The sequence below is a fragment of the Epinephelus lanceolatus genome, chromosome 4 (assembly GCF_041903045.1).
Source record: "Epinephelus lanceolatus isolate andai-2023 chromosome 4, ASM4190304v1, whole genome shotgun sequence".
NCBI classification, from domain to species: Eukaryota; Metazoa; Chordata; class Actinopteri; order Perciformes; family Serranidae; genus Epinephelus; species Epinephelus lanceolatus.
In genome coordinates, this window is record NC_135737.1 from 37,026,811 (window position 1) to 37,050,081 (window position 23,271).

Sequence of the window (23,271 nt, forward strand, 5' to 3'; positions counted from 1 at the left end):
ATGTTAATATGTAGCCCGACGCCCAGACTTGAGAATAAACTCCCCGTTGATGCAGCTTGTTTGCTTCAAATATAAAACACAAACCAGAATCTAAACTCAAATGCAAATTATTCAGAGGATTCTGCTGTTCTAATATATGAAAGAAACAGAGAGGCTTTCTTCTTAGTGAAATATCCAACAGTGATCCAACTAAATAACTTAAAGCAAAAAATGTGATTCATTTGGACAGGTAATTATCATAGTGACTTCAATAGGGTCGTTGCACCAGTTGGTGCTCAGGCCCTAAAAATGAAAGGACTTAAGACTAAGGTTATGGCTGGAAAAGGAGATCTCTGCTAACCTGACTCCCCCTTTTCTTTGTCGTTCCCCTCATGCCTGTTTCTACTCACACAGGTCCTTGCATGCTGCTGAAGCACACAAAAAGACACACACACACACACATTTGCTGCAGGCTACTGCTTTCTGCCTCCACGAGTCAGCCACACAGAAACAGGCATCCAGGCTATCTCAGCTATTCTTACACTCTTCTTTTTTAATATCTCTGTCTGAATGGAGTCAGACATCTTCGGCTGAACCTCCTCTACCAAGAAAACCCCTCAGCATTCTTTGAGCGCTGAGTCATCCTTTGCCTGGCATCGTTTATCCAGCATTGTGGAAAAGTTGAATAGACGTTTGGCCAGGAACTTTCATTTTGTTTTGTGACCACTTCAAGAGTGGAGATGAATTCCTTCCTGCTTGTGAGGCAGTGTGGGGCAGTTGTGTGTGTGTGTGTGTGTGGACAGGGGGGTAGCGAGGCACTCCTGGCACACTCAATGCCCATATTTGGAACCATCTCACCTCTGTCCTCCTTACCGAGCTCAATTCCTTTTACAGGTTGGAGCATATCTTCCTCGACTCAGGCCGAGGAGGAGGCCGGCCCACTTCTCTGGAGAAGAACAATTAACTGAGACAACCTCCTTCTTACTCAGCTGCCCTGACTTGTACACTCTTTCCTAAACACTACTGAGGAAAATCTTCACTCAGCTCTGAGCCCATAGATGAGAAAAGACTGATAAGTTGTTAAAAACAATGGGCCAACACCTAATCATATTTCCTGCCTCTCACTGACACAGAGCAGCCGACAGTGTAGACTTTGACCTTACGTTAGTCTACTTTGCAGATAGTGGCTACCTGGATCATAGCCGTACAATGCATTACACCAGCTGAGATAAATTAATCAGCAAGGAAACCAAGTTTATGATGATGGCAAACAAACTGTAATAGAGTCTGAAGCCTTGAAATACACTTCTTTTTCTTCTCACATGTGAAAGCTCTGCTGCCAATAACGGCTAGGTCTGCTACCAGAAAAAAGCTGCAATAAACAATATTGTTCTCACTTTAAGACCATTTTTTTGCCATTGACATAATAACAACATAACATCTCTAGCATCTTCCACTCCAAAAGTGCACCTGCAAAGTCACCTTTCAAGTGTTGTTTTATTCTTCTTCGGGCTGCACAAGTAGGTGCGGGTGGAGAGAAACAAAAAACAGAGAATCTTTGCGCCCAAATCTTATAACGGACGGGAAAACTCTTGTGTTTATTCTGGCATCACGTTGGGTCACATTCTCATGTTAACAAAGATACATGTAGCCTGAACACAACGGGCAATGTAGAGGTCAGCAAAATAATTGAGGTTAATATCCAATATGTCTTTGCACTACTAAGTTAAGAATAATGAAAAAGACAGACCTATAAACTGGCTGGTTGGCATAGTGATGTTAATCCATGTACTGACTGGAACTATGTACAAACAAAACAGCAGAAGTTACATTCAGGCCAATATTCACCCATGACTAAGTGTTGAGCATTAACTATTTTAACAGATGACTCAACGAAAGGACAGTCCTCTTTTGACCTCTCAGCTGACCTTAACATCGAGTCCCTGAATGAAACTTGCACCTTACGAATACCACTTAGACAGAATAGTTAGAAAGAGACAGAGTGGGAGCGTCATGCAGCACCCACAACAATGAGAATGGTTTCTGTAAACAAGATTATGTGCATCACTAATCACGCAAAGAAAAAAAAAGTGTCAGCCATGCATGAAATGGTTCAGTCTTTAACTGAAGAAGACAAAACAGGTTCTCCTTTTCTGTTAACTTATAAACCCTTATCTGGTCAAACTCTCCTGGGACAATATTATCTTTCCTTTACAACCCAGAATCTAAGTGGTGCCTAATGGTAATGTAAGGAAACTGCTCCCCGGCAAATCACCTGCTGAGTTTCCTCCAATACCGTTTTATCTAATGCAGCCTTTGTGTATCAGCAATCACTATCACCATCAGATAAGTGAAGTTAAGATCTGACCATCTGACAGATGGTCAGATCTTAAGATCTGTTTAAGATGGCTGACAGCATAAAGCAGTTTTTATACTAACTGGCATCCATTACACTCCATTAGGCAGCAGACCCCTGATGAACCTGATGTATCTTTGTGCCCATTAGCAGTGCTGACCATACAGTATATCACTATAGCATTTCTACCCACAACAAGCTTGGGTTTCACTACGTTGTTAGACCCAGGCTCTCCATCAGCTGGGATGAGGTCACTCGGTCTGACTAATGCAAAACGACCAATGGATTTGTAGATGTGTCTGTAACTTCATCCTACTGTAGAGCTCTTTGTTCTGCTCGGGTTCACACTGGTGACGGCTAGAAGATGAGACATACATGCTAAAATACTGAAATCCAAAAACCCTTTTATTTTTAGCCTGGTGTCAGATCTCTGAAACATCTCAGTGATTCAAATGTCTGGTGTTGTGCCCACTGAAAGAGAGACAATTGTCCAGTCAGAGCTTTGTAGAAGAGATGAAGAACGGTGGTGTCATCCGTCTTTATTTCTAGCCACCTTGCTTCATTCGTCAAAAAACTGCATCCAAAGAATGGGCAGCAAAATTGCCACAAGCAGCTGGATGAGATCAAGGCAGCTGTACAGATTATTCCATGCCAACTAACAGACATTACGACTCTTAAATCAACATCTCCTCTTAGATAACTGCTTCGGGTAACCATGACCACAGCTTCCACGATGACAGAAAAAGACCTCAGCAAACAGATACATCACTTGCTGCTAACTGGTCAAAGCAAAACCAGACAAAATCTACTCCCTCAAAGCAAGAAATCTGCAAACATCACCTAAACACAGTGTCAGGCAGAATTAATGAAGTGAGCGTGAGTACCAGGTCAATATATTCTGCTTGTAATGGACCCTAACACCCAACAAATGGAGGTAGTTCCCTATGATTCAAGCCATGCTTATATGTATCGGCACAACGGTCAGTCTCCAAAGAAATATTTGCTTTGAGTTTTGCACCTTTATCAGCAACAACTTTGGCATTAGAAGGACCTGGTTTACTTCTTAGGGTTGGGAGAAATGACAATATCCTTAGACAATGGGTGCGGTTACATGATGGCTTCTCATTCAGAATGAAATAAATCTGAATGAAATCATTCGGAATTAAAGTTCTTCCAGGTAGTTTACATGAGAAATATTCATTCAGAATGAGGGTTTACACGGGAGATCAGTTTAATTGCCTTTATTTGGGTCTGCGCAAGGTTTGGGGCAGGAAAGGTTTCTGATTGGATAGGGGCCGGGGCAGATGTTACGTGTTTATATTTACCAGAAGAAAACACTTTAGTCCTCGCTCCGCTAGATGCTTGACGATGCCGTTCTTAGTGCCTTTTTCGGGCTTGTTTTGCTTATATTCTTGAAGCAGCAGTACGACAACAACCTTGTTCTGCTAATGCTTTGTCTGTTGAGGAGGAGAAGGGAGGTAGAAGGTTGAAGAAGGGAGATAGAAGACCGCGCTTTGGCATATGGAAACCGGTGAGTGCAATGAGTCCAATTGCTCTATCTCAGCACGTTGCTATGTGCGCTATATACGTCATTGCGCCAGAAGGGCAAGGAAACAAGCATGCGCAGAAAGACTGGAATGAACTTAAAGAGGAATGAGCGTTTACATGTACACAAAATTCCTTCATTCGGAATGACAAACGGAGTAAACCACCCCCTTTAATCGGATTTCATTTTCAACAGGAATGACCGTTTACATGACCACTTTTAATCGGAATGGCCTTTCATTCCGAATGAAAGTGGAATTAAACTGTCCACGTAAACATACTGACTGTCAGAGATCTTTGCCATACCATTAGAACAAGGTAGGTATCCATTTGATATCTATGGGTGTATTTAACCAGTCAATGGGGGCTGCTTTACGGCCATATTGGATTTACACAACATCCACATAAATTTGATGATGAACCATGTTTTGCTAGGTAGTTAATTACTGCAATATCCATAAGCAGATGCAGTCCAATCTGGTTATTTTATCCATGATAGGTTTCTTAATTTGAGTTCCTGGAATATGTATATCACTGAAGGGGTGCAGCTGACAATTATTTTCTTTTTTTAACAATTTATAGATCAATTATTTTTGATTAATCCAGTACTTGTTTATTTTAAGTACTAAAAGCCCACAGTGATGTCTTTAAATTGCTTGTTTTATCAGACCAACAATCCAAAACTTAAAGATATCCAATTTGCCAAGATATATAAAACAGAAAAGCAGCATTATTTTATATTTGAGAGGCTTGAACTGAGAAACGTTTGTCGTTTTCTTCTGGTAAATAAATTACATGATTTATAGATTATCAGAATTGTTGATCCATTTTAAATCAATGCACCATACCATGACAAAAGACTGTATCTATAATACTCACTGCAGGCGATTTACACCATCTTCACATGTACTGACTTAATTTCCTGCGACACAAGATTCACTTTCAAAACACCTACTACTTAATAATGGGCAAGGCTTGATCAACAGGCTAGTTAGTGTAAAGGTCAAGTTTAAAAATAAGTGATCATAGAAAAAACAATACCATACAGCAACAACATAACAGCCTAACATAACACAACGGCACAAATGAAGAAGAAAAAGGCCAGCCACCACTAAGGAAACTGGATTTGTTGCCAAGTAGACAATAGTAGGTTTTGTATGTTGAGCAACTCCTGTAGCAAAGTGTCTAATCCAAGGGGCAGACCAGCATAATAGCCTATTTATGAGTATGAGAGGTGGGAGGACCCAGAGGGGTAAAGTGGTTCAGGGGAGGGGGTTGCGGCGATTGGGTGTTGTGGGAGACAAACTCACAAGGCAAGAGCATACAGGCTTTTGTCACACCAACTGTACAGCGAGTTTTTTGAAGTGAATATCAACATGCAACTCTTTTTGGAGCATTAAAAAAGCCATTATTCTCAATCGCTCATGGATAAGAGTTCCCACAAGCACGTCTCAATCACCTTAAACTGCTACTGCTTCTGTGCTGCAGAGGTAAGTGTGGATATTAGGACGTCTCTCTGGTTGAAATACATATTTAAAAAGGCTGCATTATGTTAACAGTATGGTATGCAGAATGTCTCCCGTGTATTAGGATACAGTTTGCAAAGGACAATGACGGTGAGTCAGAAATTAGCTGTCGGTTAAGAAAACTGTAGGTGTAGACATGTATTTCTTTACATATTATTCTGAATCATAGATAGATTTTAGGGTGTAGTATTCATTGTACGCAACCTGAAGTCTGTTTATAGTCTGCCACTGATATCAGACTTCAAACGACTGTGCAAGGGAATTAAGAGACAAGTAGAGACATGAAAAATCAGCATCCAACACATCAGACACTCTTTCATGAAGATTACACAACACTGAGGCATGAACACACTGCGATCGCAACACCAATGAGTTCCATCTTGTTATCCTTACATGGAAAGCTACGCAATAATATTGCTAAATGCCTTAAATAACAGCTACTGGCCTGTTGGGACATGAGGTCAAGAAGTTGATGGAGGAAGAGGAAATGACAGAAAAACTGCAAAGATCACTGTTAGAGCTACATTCCTTTCCAGTTACTGCCAAGGCAGAAAAAAAGCTGGAGCCGAGACACAAAGGAGACTGAGGGGGAGGCCATTTCCCTGCTTTTAAAGCTGATCAATAAAAAGCTCATGCATGAGTGTAAGGAGTAGAGCGGAGGAGCCCTGTTTGGCATCGCTTCCAGGCATGTCGAGCTTCTAAACTGAGCGCAGGGAACTCGTTAGATTGCAAACAGTGTGCTAAGCAGATGCATTACACCTGTCTGCCCACGTCACATGCCTTAATTCTTGAGCCCGAGGCAGCCATATTGCTTGTGTCAGTTAGGACAGGTCTTTTAGTCACAGAGACCCAGTCAGTGAGTCAGGCTGGGAGACAGGAGTCACCACTGACAATAACAGTGAATCATTATGCAGATGGATGCACTTCCTGTGCCACCTAACCAAAGGATGAGACAGTCTGAAATGCTGACGCGGTGCGCTTAGCATCCATTTTCTTTTAGGAGCATCTGCTCTGAACCAACAGGTGTGCGCTGAAGGTGGTCGGATGAGATAACCCTGTATGAGTGGGTGAGCAGGACGTTTCTACTGACTGCAGCTAAAAGTTGGGATGCATTAATAAACCATTTTTGTTAACCGGGTCAAATTGTTGAACTTTTGACCAACTGACTGCACTTCTGTGTCAACATTCACATACCACAGAGACGAATGACAATGAACATGGAGCGGAGCTGCATTCCAGTCTTTACCTATTATGCAAGGTGACATCAACTGTTCAGGCCACAACAGAGTGCTGCAGGGAACGAGTCCTGAAACCCGGAAGTAGGTTAGTATGTTAGCACTTCTGGTTCCCTGGTATCAAATCCAATGGGGGTGGGTTTTTTGAATGGGTTTTTGGTTAGCTTGAACTAAGGTCTGTGGTTAACATAAGCTTAGGAAATCTTCAGGATTTGTTCTACAACATAAAATTCGTCAGGAAACACGCTGTAAAAAGAAAGAAAATCGTAAAAAACAACAACAACAAAAAAGAGGTGAAATGACTGTCAGTGGCTGCCAAACAAAAACTGTAAAATTACAGTAAAATATCCTAATTCAAATAAAATGGCAAAAACAATAAATTACAATAAAAGTTTTCATTAAAGTTTTTGCAGACAAACACTGTTATTTTACAGTTTTTTTTCTGATTATGATCAAACACCTTCAATTAAGTGATGACACTAAATGTTTAACAGAAAACATTGTTATTTTACAGATGTTTTTCTGATTTATTACGATAAAATACCTTTAATACATTGGAAAACGGTCAAATGACTGGCACCAGCAGCTGCCAAACAAACTGTAAAACTACAGTAACATATCCTAATTCAAATGAACTGGCAAAAATCATACACTTACAGAAGTTTTCATTGAAGGTTTTGTGGACAAACATTGTTATTTTACAGGGGTTTTTTTCCTACTTACGATCAAACACCTTCAATTAAATGATGGCACTTAGAGTTTATCAGAAAACCAGTTATTTTTTCGAATTTCTTCTGATTTATTACAAATAAAAAACCTTTAATACAGTGAAAAACTGTCCAATGACTGGCACCAGCAGCTGCCACACAAAAACTAAAATTACAAAAAAATATCTTGAGTCGATTAAAGTGCAATAAATAAATAAATTTACAGAATTTTTATTTAAGGTTTTGCAGAGTATCCCACTCATGACTTTTTAAGCTTTTACGTGTCTTAAAAAAGGGGTTGTTTACAAGTGGCTAAATGAGACCAGAGAGCGTCATCACTCTAAACACTGCTTCACAGCCTCGTTGTGGTAATGATGACGAAGATGTTTAAGTATCAAACTTTTGTTAGCCACAGACCGTACTGCAACAATCCAAAATCCAATGGAAAAATTCCTTTGTGTTTTAGTTCAGGGAACCAGGGTGTTATCTTCCAGGTTGGCCAACAAATAAACTTCATCCCTGTACCACTCAATGGAGGGCCAATAGGAACACTATCCAGATATTGTAAAACCTAAAATTTCTAAGACAGATGTCACCTATCAACAGCTAGGACAGACCACTTTTAAAGGCATCTAAACTTTACCATTTCCATTGTGTGTTTTGGGTGCAGTCTAGTTGCTGGAGTAATTTATGGTTGGGGAAGTATTTTTTGAGTGCAGCAGAGCGACAAAACAACAAAGCAGTTTGCTTATCTCACTGTGAGATGTGTAATAATTCAATTATGTACTATACTGGTATAGTGGTGTAATGGTTTTATTATATGCCAGTGTTCTGTCATGGGGATGTGTGGGTGTTTGTGTCTGACAGTAACTCTTACACAGCAGGTCTATTAATTCTATTATGTATTTTGCTTTGCTAGCAAAACTTTATATTTGACTGCCTAGGTATTCTGCAAAGTAATCTTTGCTGATCATTGCATTGACTTAATGGCTTCATTAGTAGGATATTTTTAATGCATTACTGTGATTGTAGCAGGACTTCTGGCAGCTCAAGCACCTCCTGTTCCTTCTGTAATCAAAGTTACCGTGCAGAACTATGTGCAAAACAAATACAAACCCTGGACCAACCCATGTGCTGAGCTGAGATATATTGTTACTGAAAGGGCAGCGCAATTGGTTCGAGATAAAGAACTAGTCACACAGGTTATCAGCCCTGCACCGCTGCTGAATTTAACCCGCATCTGCCAAGCTTTCAAATGACAAAAGTTGCTCCTTGACAAAAGTGGAGCGCTGCTCTGTTTAAATGTGAAGGAGTGGGGAAAAAGGGGGGGGAAAAAAGCCCAAGCTCGGAGTCGTGGCTTCAAAGAATGTAATTGCCAACTGCACAGGCTGTAACAGGATGTGGAATTTGTGGACATGAGCTTTCCTGAGAAATTTGGGTCCCTGTGCAAACTCTGTATTCCCAGAGGGAGAAAAATAGTAGACGAGGGTGTAGATTTAATGTTTGACTGTGGGAATGCGTGACATGATACAAACTGCAAGTGGATTTGGGGGGCAGCAGGGCGTCAGAGTGCTCATTGTGCTGCAGAAGGAGCCCCCTGTATAGAGGACAATCCACCATGCTGAAGTGCCTTTGAGCCAGACACTGAATCCCTTTCACATGTTCCACAAACTACCCCTGACCTTTGACCTCAGTTATGAATACACTGTTGTTCACTTATGGGGCTTTTATATCACGGTTATTTAGCATTTTGCATGGTTGTGGTTTAGTTCAGGTGCATGCACATTTACACTGTGCCGCTGCAAAGCCAAGGGAGCAAAACAAGCTGCAGTGTTTGAAACACATACATAAGTATGTTTTTGTCATCTGACCGGCTCGACAACCCCACAACACTGGGAATATTCTCCCAAAGGCGGCCACACTTGAACAGGTAGCACTAAGCCTTCAGTACCACTTTATGCAACACACACCATCAAGTTATCCACTGGGAGAGGTCACAAAAAGCTGCCACCCAGCGTCATGTGTGCCCCTGGAGTTGAAACAACACCAAAACAGCCAGAAGCTCGAGTTATTTCTGAGTGAAAACGCCATTTAATGTGTTGGAAAAAACTGCAAACGGGGTTCAATTACTACAAGTAGATATTATGGGTCAGAAATGAGCAGTCGCCTTTGTGAAACCAGTGGCCGAAACACGAAATGTAGCCTGGAAACACAATGAAGATGAAGGGATTTGAGCCGCTTTACCCACCTCATTGTTCGGCCAGAGTGGAGATCCTCTCCTCGTCGGCAAGTTTGGCTGACTTCAGAGCTGAAGCTCGGCTTTCAAAGTCAAACTAGTGAAATAAAAAACGAGGAAAACCGGCGGAAAAAGGCGCATCTACACCCGCAAACCGGGGTAGCAACTAGCGGGTAAAAAGAAAGCACACCTCGACGATTTCCTGGTTGTATGGAGCGGGAGAGGAGGGGGAGAGGAGATACAGTAGTGGAGCGGGCTTGTCAACTCCAATCACTATCCCACATTGGTTTCTGCCAGATAAAGAGGTGAAGCCGAGGAGAAGCGGGTCTACATCGAAACCTGAACTTCTCTTTACACACTTTGCGATGGTTTACCGCTCCGTTCCTGGAGATTGGACCCGTGTGTCTGCGCCAGACTTTGTTTTCCGCTCCCTCGGTCAGTCGGTAGGTCTGTGTAAATTCATTGGTGTCTGGTCTGGCCCAACCCGCCAGCTTCAAAGTAGGCTACAATCCTATGGTGCGTTCACGGGCTCCTCGTAAAGCCCCAATGCATGAATGTGAGAGGTGTTTCTACTGAAACTGAAATTGGAAATGTGATACGCGGTGGTGGAAAGCAACACAAACATTTACCCAAGAGCTTTAACTGTAAGCACAATTTCCGTGAATGTGTTCATTACTGGTTTTTGCTACAACATCTCAGGGAGGCATATTATATTTTCTTGCTCCAGTACCCCAAAACTTAAATTAAAAGCCTAGTCCCAATTAATTTAATTTTTTTAGTTTGATATACTTCATTAATCCCCAAGGGGAAATTCATTGTTTTCACTCTGTCGTCATGAATAATAATAATAAAAATAACTTTATTTATATAGCACCTTTAAAAACAGAGTTTAATACTCAGGGGCACATAACAACAAAAACTCAGGCAAAACAGAGGCAAGATCAAATTGGATAAAACGAGAAAAATACAGTGCAACACCATGAAAATTAAACCCACAAATGTCATGGTAAAGGCAAATGAGAGTAAGACCAAAAGGATAAAAAATATATATATATCTATAAAATTAAATACATTTTAAAAAATGAATAAATACAAATAAAAGAATGACGACGATAAGGGCAAAAAGATAGACTCATTAAGATAAATAAATAAATTAACAGATAAAAAATAACATTTAAAATCTAAAATAGATGACATTACATAAAGGCAAGTCTGTAAAAGAATGAATGAATGGACTTTATTTATAGAGCACCTTTCATGCACAAACAGCAAAGAAATAAAACCATGCAAATATACAGCACTCATTCAAGGAGAAAAGAGAAGAATAAATACATGTATCAATCAATAATTAATCACGTAATAAAAAAATACATATATACAAACATTTAAAGAACATTAAAACAGAAAGCTGCTAGTTATAGATTATATTAAAAATATTAGTTGTCATTTAAAACGTGTCCACTGAGGCAGCAAGTCTAATATTTAATGGCAGGGTGTTCCATATTTTTGGGACGTAGCAGCTAAAAGAAGCATCCCCAAAGGTTTTTGTAGTGACATTAGGAACAGTTAAAAGAGCAGCTGTGGAGAGTCTCAGGGTTCGTGGAGGGATATAAGGTGATAGGGAGTCTATGATATAGGAGGGGGAGGTGCCATTAAGAGCCTTAAAAACCAAAGGAAGGATTTTAAAATCAATTCTAAAAGATACTGGGAGTCAGTCTATGTTTAGTTTGGCGTAAATGATAAAATGCATTTTTTGTTAACAAATTAAAATAAGCTTTCAAATTTAGATCGCAATCAAAAATGACACTGAGGTTTCTCACTAGAGGTCATGTCTGTGTGGCCAGATGACCCAGTTTTGTGAGAACCAGGTCTCTCTTACTATTCATATACATGTATACACAGGCCTGAAACACACATACATGCACAAACAGGACCTATACATGTATTAAATGGAGAGATGTCAGAGCGAGGGGGCTGCCTAGGACAGGTGCCACGAGCAGTTGGGGGTTCGGTGCTTTGCTCAGAGACACCTTGGCAGTGCCCAGGAGGTGAAATGCTCCATATTTGGTTCAGATGGGGACTTGAGCCGGCCATCCTCCAGTTCCCAACATCTACGTCCTGGCCGCAGCGGCCATGGCCCTTTGAGGTATGTCATCCCCTCCTTCACACTTAGACTGTCCTATCAAATAAGGGCAAAAAACCCACAAAAAATAATCTAAAAAAAAGAAATAGGGGAATAAAACAAGATTTTGCATTGGGCCCCCAAAAAGCAAGACATGGCCCTGCTAATTAGTGTGTCTACTGGACAAGATGCAGCTATTATCAGGAGAGGAGCAGCATGTAGCCAAGGATGAAATGTGATGGAGAGATCTCACTGCAGCAGCCTTAAGTCCTACTGAGGATGAAGAGGAGTCGGTAAAGTAAAAGTTAGTACGTGGTTAACATTAACATAATAAGTTGAGTTTTGACTCCTCATAGTTAACACAACAGTAACCCCAGCTCAGCTGCTGATTCATTAACTGTAATGTTACCATTAAGATCAAACAGTCTAACATCAACCAACTGGTAATGTTAACATTAATACTAGCAAGCTTACTTCACTGACTTGGTATGAACTCTGCGTTGCAGCTGAAGTCGGAGGCTGAGCTACATAGGAGCAAGATGACTCACAGACTTCATGTGTTTTTGTGTCTCTTTGTAGCCATCTTGTATTCCCTTGTAGTTGTTTGGTGTCTCTTTGCAGTTCCTTTGCATCTCTCTGTGGTCATTTTGAGTCTCTCCTTTGTCATTATGTGTCATTTTGAGTGGTATGCCCGTTCAGTAATCCATCTACGGACAAGGACCATACTTTCTGTTTTTAAAACTTTAAGCAGACTATATTTGGCCTATATTTAGCTGCCAGTTGTTCCACTTAAGTAAAAGTTTGGGTCCCGCATGTTAACTTGTCATAGTTTACAACTGAGGTGCTGCTACCTTTAAGTAACTACTGAAAATAACAAAATACTCTAACATACAGTACAGGCCAAAAGTTTGGACACATCTTCTCATTCAATGCGTTTTCTTTATTTTCATGACTATTTACATTGTAGATTCTCACTGAAGGCATCAAAACTATGAATGAACACATGTGGAGTTATGTACTTAACAAAAAAAGGTGAAATAACTGAAAACATGTTTTATATTCTAGTTTCTTCAAAATAGCCATCCTTTGCTCTGATTACTGCTTTGCACACTCTTGGCATTCTCTCCATGAGCTTCAAGAGGTAGTCACCTGAAATGGTTTCCACTTCATAGGTGTGCCTTATCAGGGTTAATTAGTGGAATTTCTTGCTTTATCAATGGGGTTGGGACCATCAGTTGTGTTGTGCAGAAGTCAGGTTAATACACAGCCGACAGCCCTATTGGACAACTGTTAAAATTCATATTATGGCAAGAACCAATCAGCTAACTAAAGAAAAAGGAGTGGCCATCATTACTTTAAGAAATGAAGGTCAGTCAGTCCGGAAAATTGCAAAAACTTTAAATGTGTCCCCAAGTGGAGTCGCAAAAACCATCAAGCGCTACAACGAAACTGGCACACATGAGGACCGACCCAGGAAAGGAAGACCAAGAGTCACCTCTGCTTCTGAGGATAAGTTCATCCCAGTCACCAGCCTCAGAAATCGCAAGTTAACAGCAGCTCAGATCAGAGACCAGATGAATGCCACACAGAGTTCTAGCAGCAGACCCATCTCTAGAACAACTGTTAAGAAGAGACTGCGCCAATCAGGCCTTCATGGTCAAATAGCTGCTAGGAAACCACTGCTAAGGAGAGGCAACAAGCAGAAGAGATTTGTTTGGGCCAAGAAACACAAGGAATGGACATTAGACCAGTGGAAATCTGTGCTTTGGTCTGATGAGTCCAAATTTGAGATCTTTGGTTCCAACCGCCATGTCTTTGTGAGACGCAGAAAAGGTGAACGGATGGATTCCACATGCCTGGTTCCCACTGTGAAGCATGGAGGAGGAGGAGGTGTGATGGTGTGGGGGTGTTTTGCTGGTGACACTGTTGGGGATTTATTCAAAATTGAAGGCACACTGAACCAGCATGGCTACCACAGCATCCTGCAGCGACATGCCATCCCATCCGGTTTGCTTTTAGTTGGACGATCATTTATTTTTCAACAGGACAATGACCCCAAACACACCTCCAGGCTGTGTAAGGGCTATTTGACCAAGAAGGAGAGTGATGGAGTGCTGCGGCAGATGACCTGGCCTCCACAGTCACCGGACCTGAACCCAATCGAGATGGTTTGGGGTGAGCTGGACCGCAGAGTGAAGGCAAAGGGGCCAACAAGTGCTAAACACCTCTGGGAACTCCTTCAAGACTGTTGGAAAACCATTTCAGGTGACTACCTCTTGAAGCTCATGGAGAGAATGCCAAGAGTGTGCAAAGCAGTAATCAGAGCAAAGGGTGGCTATTTTGAAGAAACTAGAATATAAAACATGTTTTCAGTTATTTCACCTTTTTTTGTTAAGTACATAACTCCACATGTGTTCATTCATAGTTTTGATGCCTTCAGTGAGAATCTACAATGTAAATAGTCATGAAAATAAAGAAAACGCATTGAATGAGAAGGTGTGTCCAAACTTTTGGCCTGTACTGTACATACTAACATTTTAACTTTAAATACAATCAGCTGTTATGGTAATTTAAGGATAGCCTACTTGTCAGTATCAGATTAAACATGTACTCATCAAGTAGTTCATCCTCTTCTTCTTGTTTCTTAGACAATGTATTGTTTGCAGTATTTAAGTAAGTAAATATAACATGCCTTTAGGGCAGATGTCAGAATGTACAGACTTAAGTAAAGTTAAACTAACTAAGCAGGAGGATTTTTCAATGTAATCAAGTCCAGAAGTTCAGGAGCCATAACCTTTTAAATTACTTTTAATCCAGCAACAAATCCTGACCACAGGACCAACAGGTGACTTTGGACCGTAACTCATTTATGTGATGCTGCACACGTGTAAGAGATGAACCAGCACCCCATTTTGCTCGCCATCCTTGAGACAGTTAACCACTGCAAATCAGATACAGTGGTATTTATGGGTTAATGCCCTTCTGGTGGTTGGTTTTCTTATTTCCAATAGCACTTGAACGCAGCACCTTTTCCATGCCAGGGTGCTTAGCCCAGCCCTCCACCTCGCCCTACTGGCTGTCTGGGTAACTTCAGGTTACTCTTTCAGTAGTTCTTCCTCAAAGACTTTATGACGTGTTTAATGACTAATATTGTGGAATATAAAGATTGCTATAAAAAATAACCACAGCTTTGATTTATAATAAAAGAATAGGACAAGAAGCAACAGCACTGATATGTAGATCTCTTCTAAATAACCTCTGTTGAATGCTAAAGAAATGTTTTAACGATGAAAGGAACAAAGGAGTCTGGTGCCTCACATGGCCCAGTTTTTAGCTCTGACATATTGTACACACTAAAAGCACTCGCTCTTCCTAATGGGGACAGAAGTGGAAGAGAGGATGAGAAAGGAATGCATTACGTCTGCATGGCATGTGTAAACATCCAGAAAGCCAATATGCCTTTAGTCTCACTGCACACACACACTTAGACATACAAGCTGACAGCTCTGAGCAACTGTTAGTCTGGTATTTTTTTTAGCCATGTGTCCTCTGGTAACACTGCCGTCTACTGAATCTAAAACTGCCAATTAACTCCCCTTTTCCCCTCATGGCTGAGTGTGCAGTTTTGCTCATATTAACGCCAGATCGTGTGTGAGGTTGTGCTCGAACATGTGTGGAGGTGTCTGTGTGATTTGGGTTGGCTCAGTCTCAAAAACTTGGTCCCATTCCCAGAAAGTAGCTCGTAAAGAATTAGAAACAGTCATGCAGTCGTTTTAGGTTCCTCCTGCGCTCCTCCCATGAAACCACAGCTTTATTTCCACAGCTTGACGTCAGTCGGTCAACGCCGTCCGCAGCTGGCAGCCTGACAGAAGACCTGTTAGACAGCAGCGAGGAGGCCTCCATGACACTTTGGAGACGCAGTAGGCGTTCAGAGCTACTGTTAAAGGTTTGAACTAAATGAGAGTGGCGCCCCCAAGGGGAAGCCGAGTCCCCTCGATACACCCTGGCAAAAATAATTGGAGGCTGATAATATCATCTTTAAGAGGCTGGAAGCTAGCATGAAGGTATCTTGTGAAACTAAACAACCTAAGGCACTGACTGGGACAGACGATTTCGGCATAGCTTGTCGGGAAGGGGGCTAAATAACAATTTTGGAGAGGGAACAACTAGCATGGCCATTTTCAAAAAGTGTCCCTTGAACTTGTGGCCCCATCTGGCCACCCCTTTAAAAATTTCTAGGGGCACCACTGCTAAATGAGAGGTGTGTGTAAGTGTGAGATATAGAGACTGAAAAAAGGTAAAAGGGGGACAAGCCGCCGGAGAAGCACAGAGCAGTAGGCAGAGTATGTCCTCAGTCAATCAGGCTGAATTACACCCTTTAAGTATGTCTCTATCCCTGTGAGTTCATAGAGAGGCTTTTATATAAACAGACTGCACTTCTACTACATCATACTGAGAGTCCAGGACTTGTTGAAGCATGCAGTCCTGAGGCGGCGTCTGAAAGCCTCAGCTTCCACTGCTGGTTTAAAAGCACACAAATAAAGGGAATTATACAAATGAACTTAAAATCAGGGAAACAAAGTGTCAGTCTGGATCCTGAGGTTGGCAGCAGTTAGCCAGACAGGTATTAGCAGTAACAGCATAAACGTTACCACATGAGCATAATGTTTTGTATTTTAAAGAAAACCCTGATGGACAAGTCAAGTCTCTCTCTGTCTCTTTTCTGACAGGGAACGAATATAACCAGAGGAGAGTCAAATCTGTGAAGAGGAGCGAGACGCAACTATTCACTAAGAGGTCTGGGCTGGAGGCCAGCTTAGCAAAGGGCAGCAGAAGGATTTTAGAGAGAGTCCAAATGACATGTCCTGAAATGTGGGCCCTGAACTCATCACACAGGCCAAATAAGGACTGTTACACACTGATGAAGTACTTCAGGCTACAGTGGTGGAGGAGGTACGCAAAATATTCTGTAAGAAGTTAAGATCCTTCACTGGAAAAGTCAAAGTAAGGAAGTATAATCAGGAAAATGTACTTAAAGTATTAAATGTAAAAGTACTCCAATCCACCCCATGATACCTATACTATTGTATATTATATCATTACATTAGTATTACTTATGCATTAATATAAGAGCATGATTTTACTGTTGTAGTCTGTTGAGGTGGAGCTCATTTTCAACTATTCTGTATCGAACTGCAATTAATGATGATTTTTATAAGACCCGTTGATTTATCTTATTATTATTTTTTGATTAATTGATCGACTCATTGTTTAGTAAAAAATCTGACAATAGAAAGAAATGCCGTCACAAGGTCACATAGCCCAAAAAACACCTTCACAATGTTTAATTTGTCCAAACAATAGTACAAAATTCAAAACTATTAAAAACTAACACAAATTATTTAAATAATTAAAAGAAAGAGCAGCAAATCTTCCCATTGGAAATGTAAAGCTGGAAACATAAAATGTTTTTGCATGGAAATGACTTAAACAATGATCACAACAGTTGCCAATTGATTTTCTGTCAAGCAACTAATCAGTTAATCAACCGATCATTTCAGCTGTACTTGCTGGGTAGTTTAGTTTCTAACTAACTATTATATCTTATACGTAAGCAAAACATATACTTAGAATGAAAAAATCTTAATCCAAAATAACTGTAGTGAAATGATAAGTACATTTCAGTTTGAAATGTAAAGGGGCAGAAGTAGAAAGTTAGAATAAAATGGAAATACTCAAGTAAAGTACAAGTACCCCAAATTTGGACTTTTGTAAATAATGTACTTACATTCCAACACTGCTGGGCTATTATCCTTAAAGTGAGGAATACAACATAAATCATGCATTTTTCTGGATTTAACTTTTGTTTTATTATATATTATAATATCTGTGCATTGTGCTACTTACATGAAAGGCAAATCTGCACGACAGTGAATAATCACAATGAAAAAGGCCCAAAAAAACCACTTGCACGTCATTTCAGATATCTGTATCAGATTAAATGACACTTTCAAGATCCAGTAAATGTGTTCCAGTTTTCATGACACTGTTTGATGAAATTAAATGACTTGCCACTCAAGCTGAAGCATGGTCTCGGTTGGAAAGTGAGATACATTACTTTTTATAACCACTAGATGGCATCATGACCTCAATATAGTGCACATTAATCTGTGCGTTATACACTTCACACAGCAGTGTGTACTGGGAAAGGTTTGAGGTTGTGTTACTGTATTTTCTTATGTTGTGCAATTAGAGTGAAACTATTATTTTTGTTCATTTGGTCTGATGTCTATCTTGACTGAGTCTCCCTGAAAGAGTCACATCAGGCTTAATGATTAAAGTAAAATAAAAAGTTTTAATTTAATATTTGTATTCACCATCATTATCACCTGCGATTTTAACATCAAAAATAGTAGAGTCTTTGTGGTCTTTGTCTTGTGTAATATGTAACTAACAAGTCAGAATACAGAACATTATGCTACCACCTTTGCTCAAGATATATATATATATATATATATATATATATATATATATATATATATATATATATATATATATATATATATACATATATATATATCTTTCAATCCTATGTGGATTTAAGACATATTTATGGCAAATATCAAGGCAAAACTATCAGTTTTGATGTTTAGGAACATCAAAAAATTACATATTAGAAAATCAAAAACAGGCATTATGCCTTGGACAAAGACCAAAGACAGTCTTGACTAATATGTCTGGGAATATGGGAATGTGCATGACATTAAAGGAGATAACAATCTTTTATTACATACATATGCATACATACTACACATTTTGAATTTTTGTGTGGATTCTTATTTTCTTTAGTCTAAATATTTGATGATAATTTGATGGTTTTTAGGCAAAACACTGAAGAATAATACAATTAAAGGGGTTCAGCCTCTTCTCCACCACCAAAATGGGCAAAGAGTCCTAAAAGTGCTTTGGATAATAGAACATTTGAACATCCACATGTGCCATGACACCTGAACAAACCTCCTCTAAAATCTCTCTCTCTAAAATCTCCAAATCATCTCTACTGATGGAGGAATGTACAGTCCAAGTGTTAAGTAAGTGGACCTTGAGTTGAGTTTGTTTGTCAGCTGCTGTTTTCAAGGTCAGGTTTTCAATTTTGAGAAAATTTGCAGAGAAAACACTAGTCAAAAGTTTTATTTATTCATTCATAGAAATGTGGAATTTATGATAAAAACATACCTTAAAACTTAAATTAAAAGCCTATAGTCCCAGTTAAACGCCCAGTCCCTTATACTAGCTACACATTTTGACATATAAACGCCTGTCTCAATTAGATGCCTGGTCTGATTGCCAAGCAGTTCTTCTTTTAATTGAAGTTCTTTGGATGTATGAAACCAGGCTGTTGGCTACCTCAAATTATGTTTCCATTCCTAGATCACCCTGAAAGTTATTCATACTCCTTTAGTCTGCAAGGGTCCTCAGATCATGATTGATTTATTGTCTGAAGTGTAACTTTTATACAAGTAATATTCATACTGGTTTAAATAAAGAATGTGATTGTATTTCATCTTTGTTGAGTTACAGTTTTGTGTGAAAGGAATTAAAGATCTGTCCCAAATATAGGCCTGTTGATTTCAGTGATTTAAGCAAACAGACCAGGCTATTCATTGAAGTTGTACGGTATTTAAACATAAACACAAATATTTTTTCAGTTGCTAGTCACTTTTTCAGCTGGGTGGGGGTTTTGTTGGAAAATTCATACTAGTGACCTGAGTGGATAAATGCTGACTACGGCCCTGCAAGGCCTTGAACATGCAAAGCCACTGCATGGATTATTGTGTGGCCTGATAATAGTCTTTAATATGTGCAAGTAAAAGTAATACAGGAAATAGCATTTTAATTTAATCTTAAAATACAGCAGTCCTGGTGCTGGTTTATCTCCCTGTCTGTGCCACAGCATCAGTGCTTGTTTGTAAATAGGCCCGGCTCTACACGCAGCAGCTCGATACACCTGATCCCTCATGTTGTGGCTGTCACTGACTGTGTCCTTGCAGTTACTGTCATTCACACTTAAAGAGAGATGAGTGAAGGCACTGTTTGTGTGTTTACCCTCTCTTCCTCCTCCCCCACCTCCTCCTCTTCCTCCTCCCGCACTACCCTCTCATCTTCTCCCTCCACCTGGCCTGCCGGCTCTGACACCCGCACCGTGGCTCTGCTTGAAAACAAACTGCGGCGATGGCTCCGGTTACGGGGCCCCGATCGATCCGCTGCACGGTGTCGCGTTGCCCGGAGGCTCGAGTATCGATGCATGGCCGATCGCTATCATAATCACACTTCCCCCCTCTTATCGCTTACCTACTGAATAAAACATCTGCCTTCCTGCTCATGGATCGCTCGCCCACCCCAAATCTGGAGGGAAAGAGACTTCTTGAAGTGTCTTTGAGATGAGTGGAGTAACATGAGAGAGGTGCACGATGATACCCAACAAATGAGGTCCCCAAAGTTGTTTTTATCTCAGGCATCTCCAAATAGACTCACCAGTTATTTGACAGAGCTTTGTCCCTGGATGCTGCAACCAGGAGGGGAATTATTTTGAGACATGATTTCATCCAAAATAACCCGCAGATAGATGAATTTTACTTAAATTAAATAATCTCAGAGGGAAATTAACCGAATTTTGCTTGTGATCCATCCTTTAAACCAATGTTGCAGAGCCGACTCAAGTGTTTTTGAGGCCTCATAGGCTATACACATGTTCTGTGGGTGTCCACTGGTGGCCACCATGCAGGCCCTAAAAACTGCACACTTCGCTTTATATGCCTAACTTTGTCTTCTAAGCAAACTTCTGCACAGGTTAGATGTCCTGAAATGTAGCATAATAGATCACTTTTCGCCTGAATTTGCCGTCAGCACAAGAGTCCAGCCAAATTCAGCCTTATTTAGGCGTACTTATAAAGTGACAGATGTTCAGCTTCAGTGCAGCAGTAACATGCAGGTTGAGCAGCACATTGCTCTCATCCTCATTTGTTGCCATATTTCTACACATTTTTATGTTCATGTTAATTACCACTAAATTGTAGCTTCACTTGTCCAGTTTTAGCTTAATTTTGCAGTTAAGGTTACAGTAAAATTTTCCACTTAAAAGGACAAATCAGCCACAAAACAAATATGCATATTGTGCATACTGATTTTTGGATATTGACAGGTAGAGATATCTGCCGTCTCTCGAACATATATATAGATGACACTCAGCTTGTGGTGCTCCTCAGGTGAGCTGCAGCATTATTGCTAGGAGAGCTAGCAGTCTATGCACTCCTTCTGCAGGATGATACAGTTGGTGGACATTGTTTGGTAGAAACAAAAATAGTTTCTACATGATTTTTCTTTCTTTTACAAATATGAATTTCCAGTGAGATCAGGCTGCTGATTAGCTTTAGTTATGTAACACAGCCAAGTGCAGTGCAAAACCTTCTTGTTTGTTGTCGCCTTGAGAGAAAAGATATATTGTAACCCTCACATAAATCATTTTGTAGTGTATATTCACTGACGTATATCTGAGGTGATTTATCCAGCCAGCCTCCACATCTCATCTTCAAAAGTCATGTTATTGCTCATCTTATAAAATCAGTCTACAAACCATTAAATGCACATTGAACACTTGACTAAGTATAAAACATGACATAAGAAGACTGAATGAAAATATGATTAAAATCTCTGTCTGAACCAAAGTCATTTACATCACAGCTGGAACACATCTGTCCAACAGGAAATCAAGCTCACATATAAGGTGGCCACTACGACTACAACCAGCCACTGTGGGCCCTGTGATGCTGCTTCAGTCCCCGGACACATGGAAGGAAAAAGCACATAATTAATGTGGCGTTTCTCATCATTTCTCATCATTTCTCATCTTATTGGATGAGGTGGCTAGTCAGTATTTTCTTTTTATTTCAAGTCTTTTCAAGTTTCTATTTTAGTCTCGCTCGATCTCAGTGCAGCATTTGATTCGATTGACATGACATTCTTTTTAAAACCCTGGGGGGAAAAATGGATCCGCACGGTCCTGTGTTAAAATGTTTTAGTTCCTACCTAAAAGAAAGAACCTTCTCAGTCACTATAGGAAAATGTACTTCATCCCCTGCTCCCATTAATTGTGGCATCCCCCAAGGTTCTGTTCTAGGCCCCCTCTTGTTCTCATTATACATGCTTCCCCTGCTTCATATTTGAGAAACACAACATTTTATATCGCTGTTATGCAGAGGATACACAATTTTACTTATCGGTTACCTGGAAGTGGTTGCTAACACCTGCTACCTCAGCAGAACCTTGGCCATCACCAAAGACTGTACTCACCCAGGACACCATCTGTTTGCTTTGCTGCCCTCTGGAAAGCGCCACAGATCATTTAGAACCTGGCCAAACAGACTCAAACACAACTTTATCTCCGCAGCAATAAGGACTTTGAATTAATTCAAATACACACAATGAACCTTTTTTAATGGGTGTATTTACGACACTTTATGTGCAATATTTCTAATCAATCTACTACACTGCATTTGCAATATTCAGTCGTACTATGTGTTGTTTTTTTACATTACTGATTTGCTAATTTCATATTCTCCCTTCACGTCACTCAGGTCATCCTCACAACAACTCCTCTCACTTCCTCAGTCACATCTCGAAGGCAAAGGCAACCAAGCTTTTTTCTGTTGCGGCTTCCAGACTGTGGATTAGCCTCCCGTCCCACATTAAGCCCTGTTCCACCATTGACAATTTCAAATCAAAATTAAAGATGCACCTTTTTTCATCTGCTTATAGCTCAGTCTCAGGCTTGTTTTTGTCTGCTCTGTTTTGTTGTGGCCTCTTCTTTTTCATCCTGCCATCTCTCATTATTGTTTTATTGTATTAAATGATGTATTTTTGCCTTCTATGCACCTTTTACTTTGTAATCATCTAAACTTGTGTTGAGGCAGATCCTAACCCATCTGCCTCGACTGGATAGCACTTTGGTACAACTCCTGTTGTTTTTAAATGTGCAGTAACCTGGCTAAAGTGCAAAGGACGTATGTACAATAAGATTAGAACAAAATTACCTCAATATTTAAATCATGAAAGAACCAAGCAGTTGAATCATTCGGGGGCCTCCTGGTGGCCACAGGGCCCTAGCAGCTGCAGTTTCCTTTCACTTTAGGCTGTATTCTGTCACTGTAACATGATCTCCTCAAACTTTTGGTAGAAGTCAAGATTAGCCTGGAGCAGCAGTGCAGTTGGTACCATTACATTAGTCATAGCACAGTCATTAAATTTCACTGCGTTTCAAAATCAGTGCTCAGGTGGATTCTCCTGGTGGCTCAGTCATCCTTCTGACCCAGCAGGCTTCACCTGAGAGCTGTAAATCAGTGAGGCCTCACTGCCCACACAGATCTCCCACAGGTGCTGGCCTCAGGCTCATTTGTGAAGTGTGATACATTCATTTTTAAGGATATTACAACGACAGAATACTGTAACAGGAAGGAAAGTGTCATAGATTTTAGTAAGGGGATTCTAAGATGTTTTTAGACACATAAA

The 23,271-nt window shown here is 40.3% G+C and overlaps 1 protein-coding gene across 3 annotated transcripts in view; it reads right to left on the reverse strand.

The window, feature by feature from the left end:
- Positions 1-10,064, reverse strand: part of vaspb (vasodilator stimulated phosphoprotein b) — a 30,050-nt gene extending 19,986 nt beyond the window's left edge. For all 3 annotated transcript variants that reach the window (XM_033631837.2, XM_033631838.2, XM_033631836.2), the window contains exon 1: positions 9,597-10,064. In XM_033631837.2, the coding sequence (XP_033487728.1) occupies positions 9,597-9,601 (5 nt within the window). In that variant the 5' untranslated portion in view covers positions 9,602-10,064. The remainder of the gene's footprint in view (positions 1-9,596) is intronic.
- Between the last annotated feature and the right edge of the window lie 13,207 nt (positions 10,065-23,271).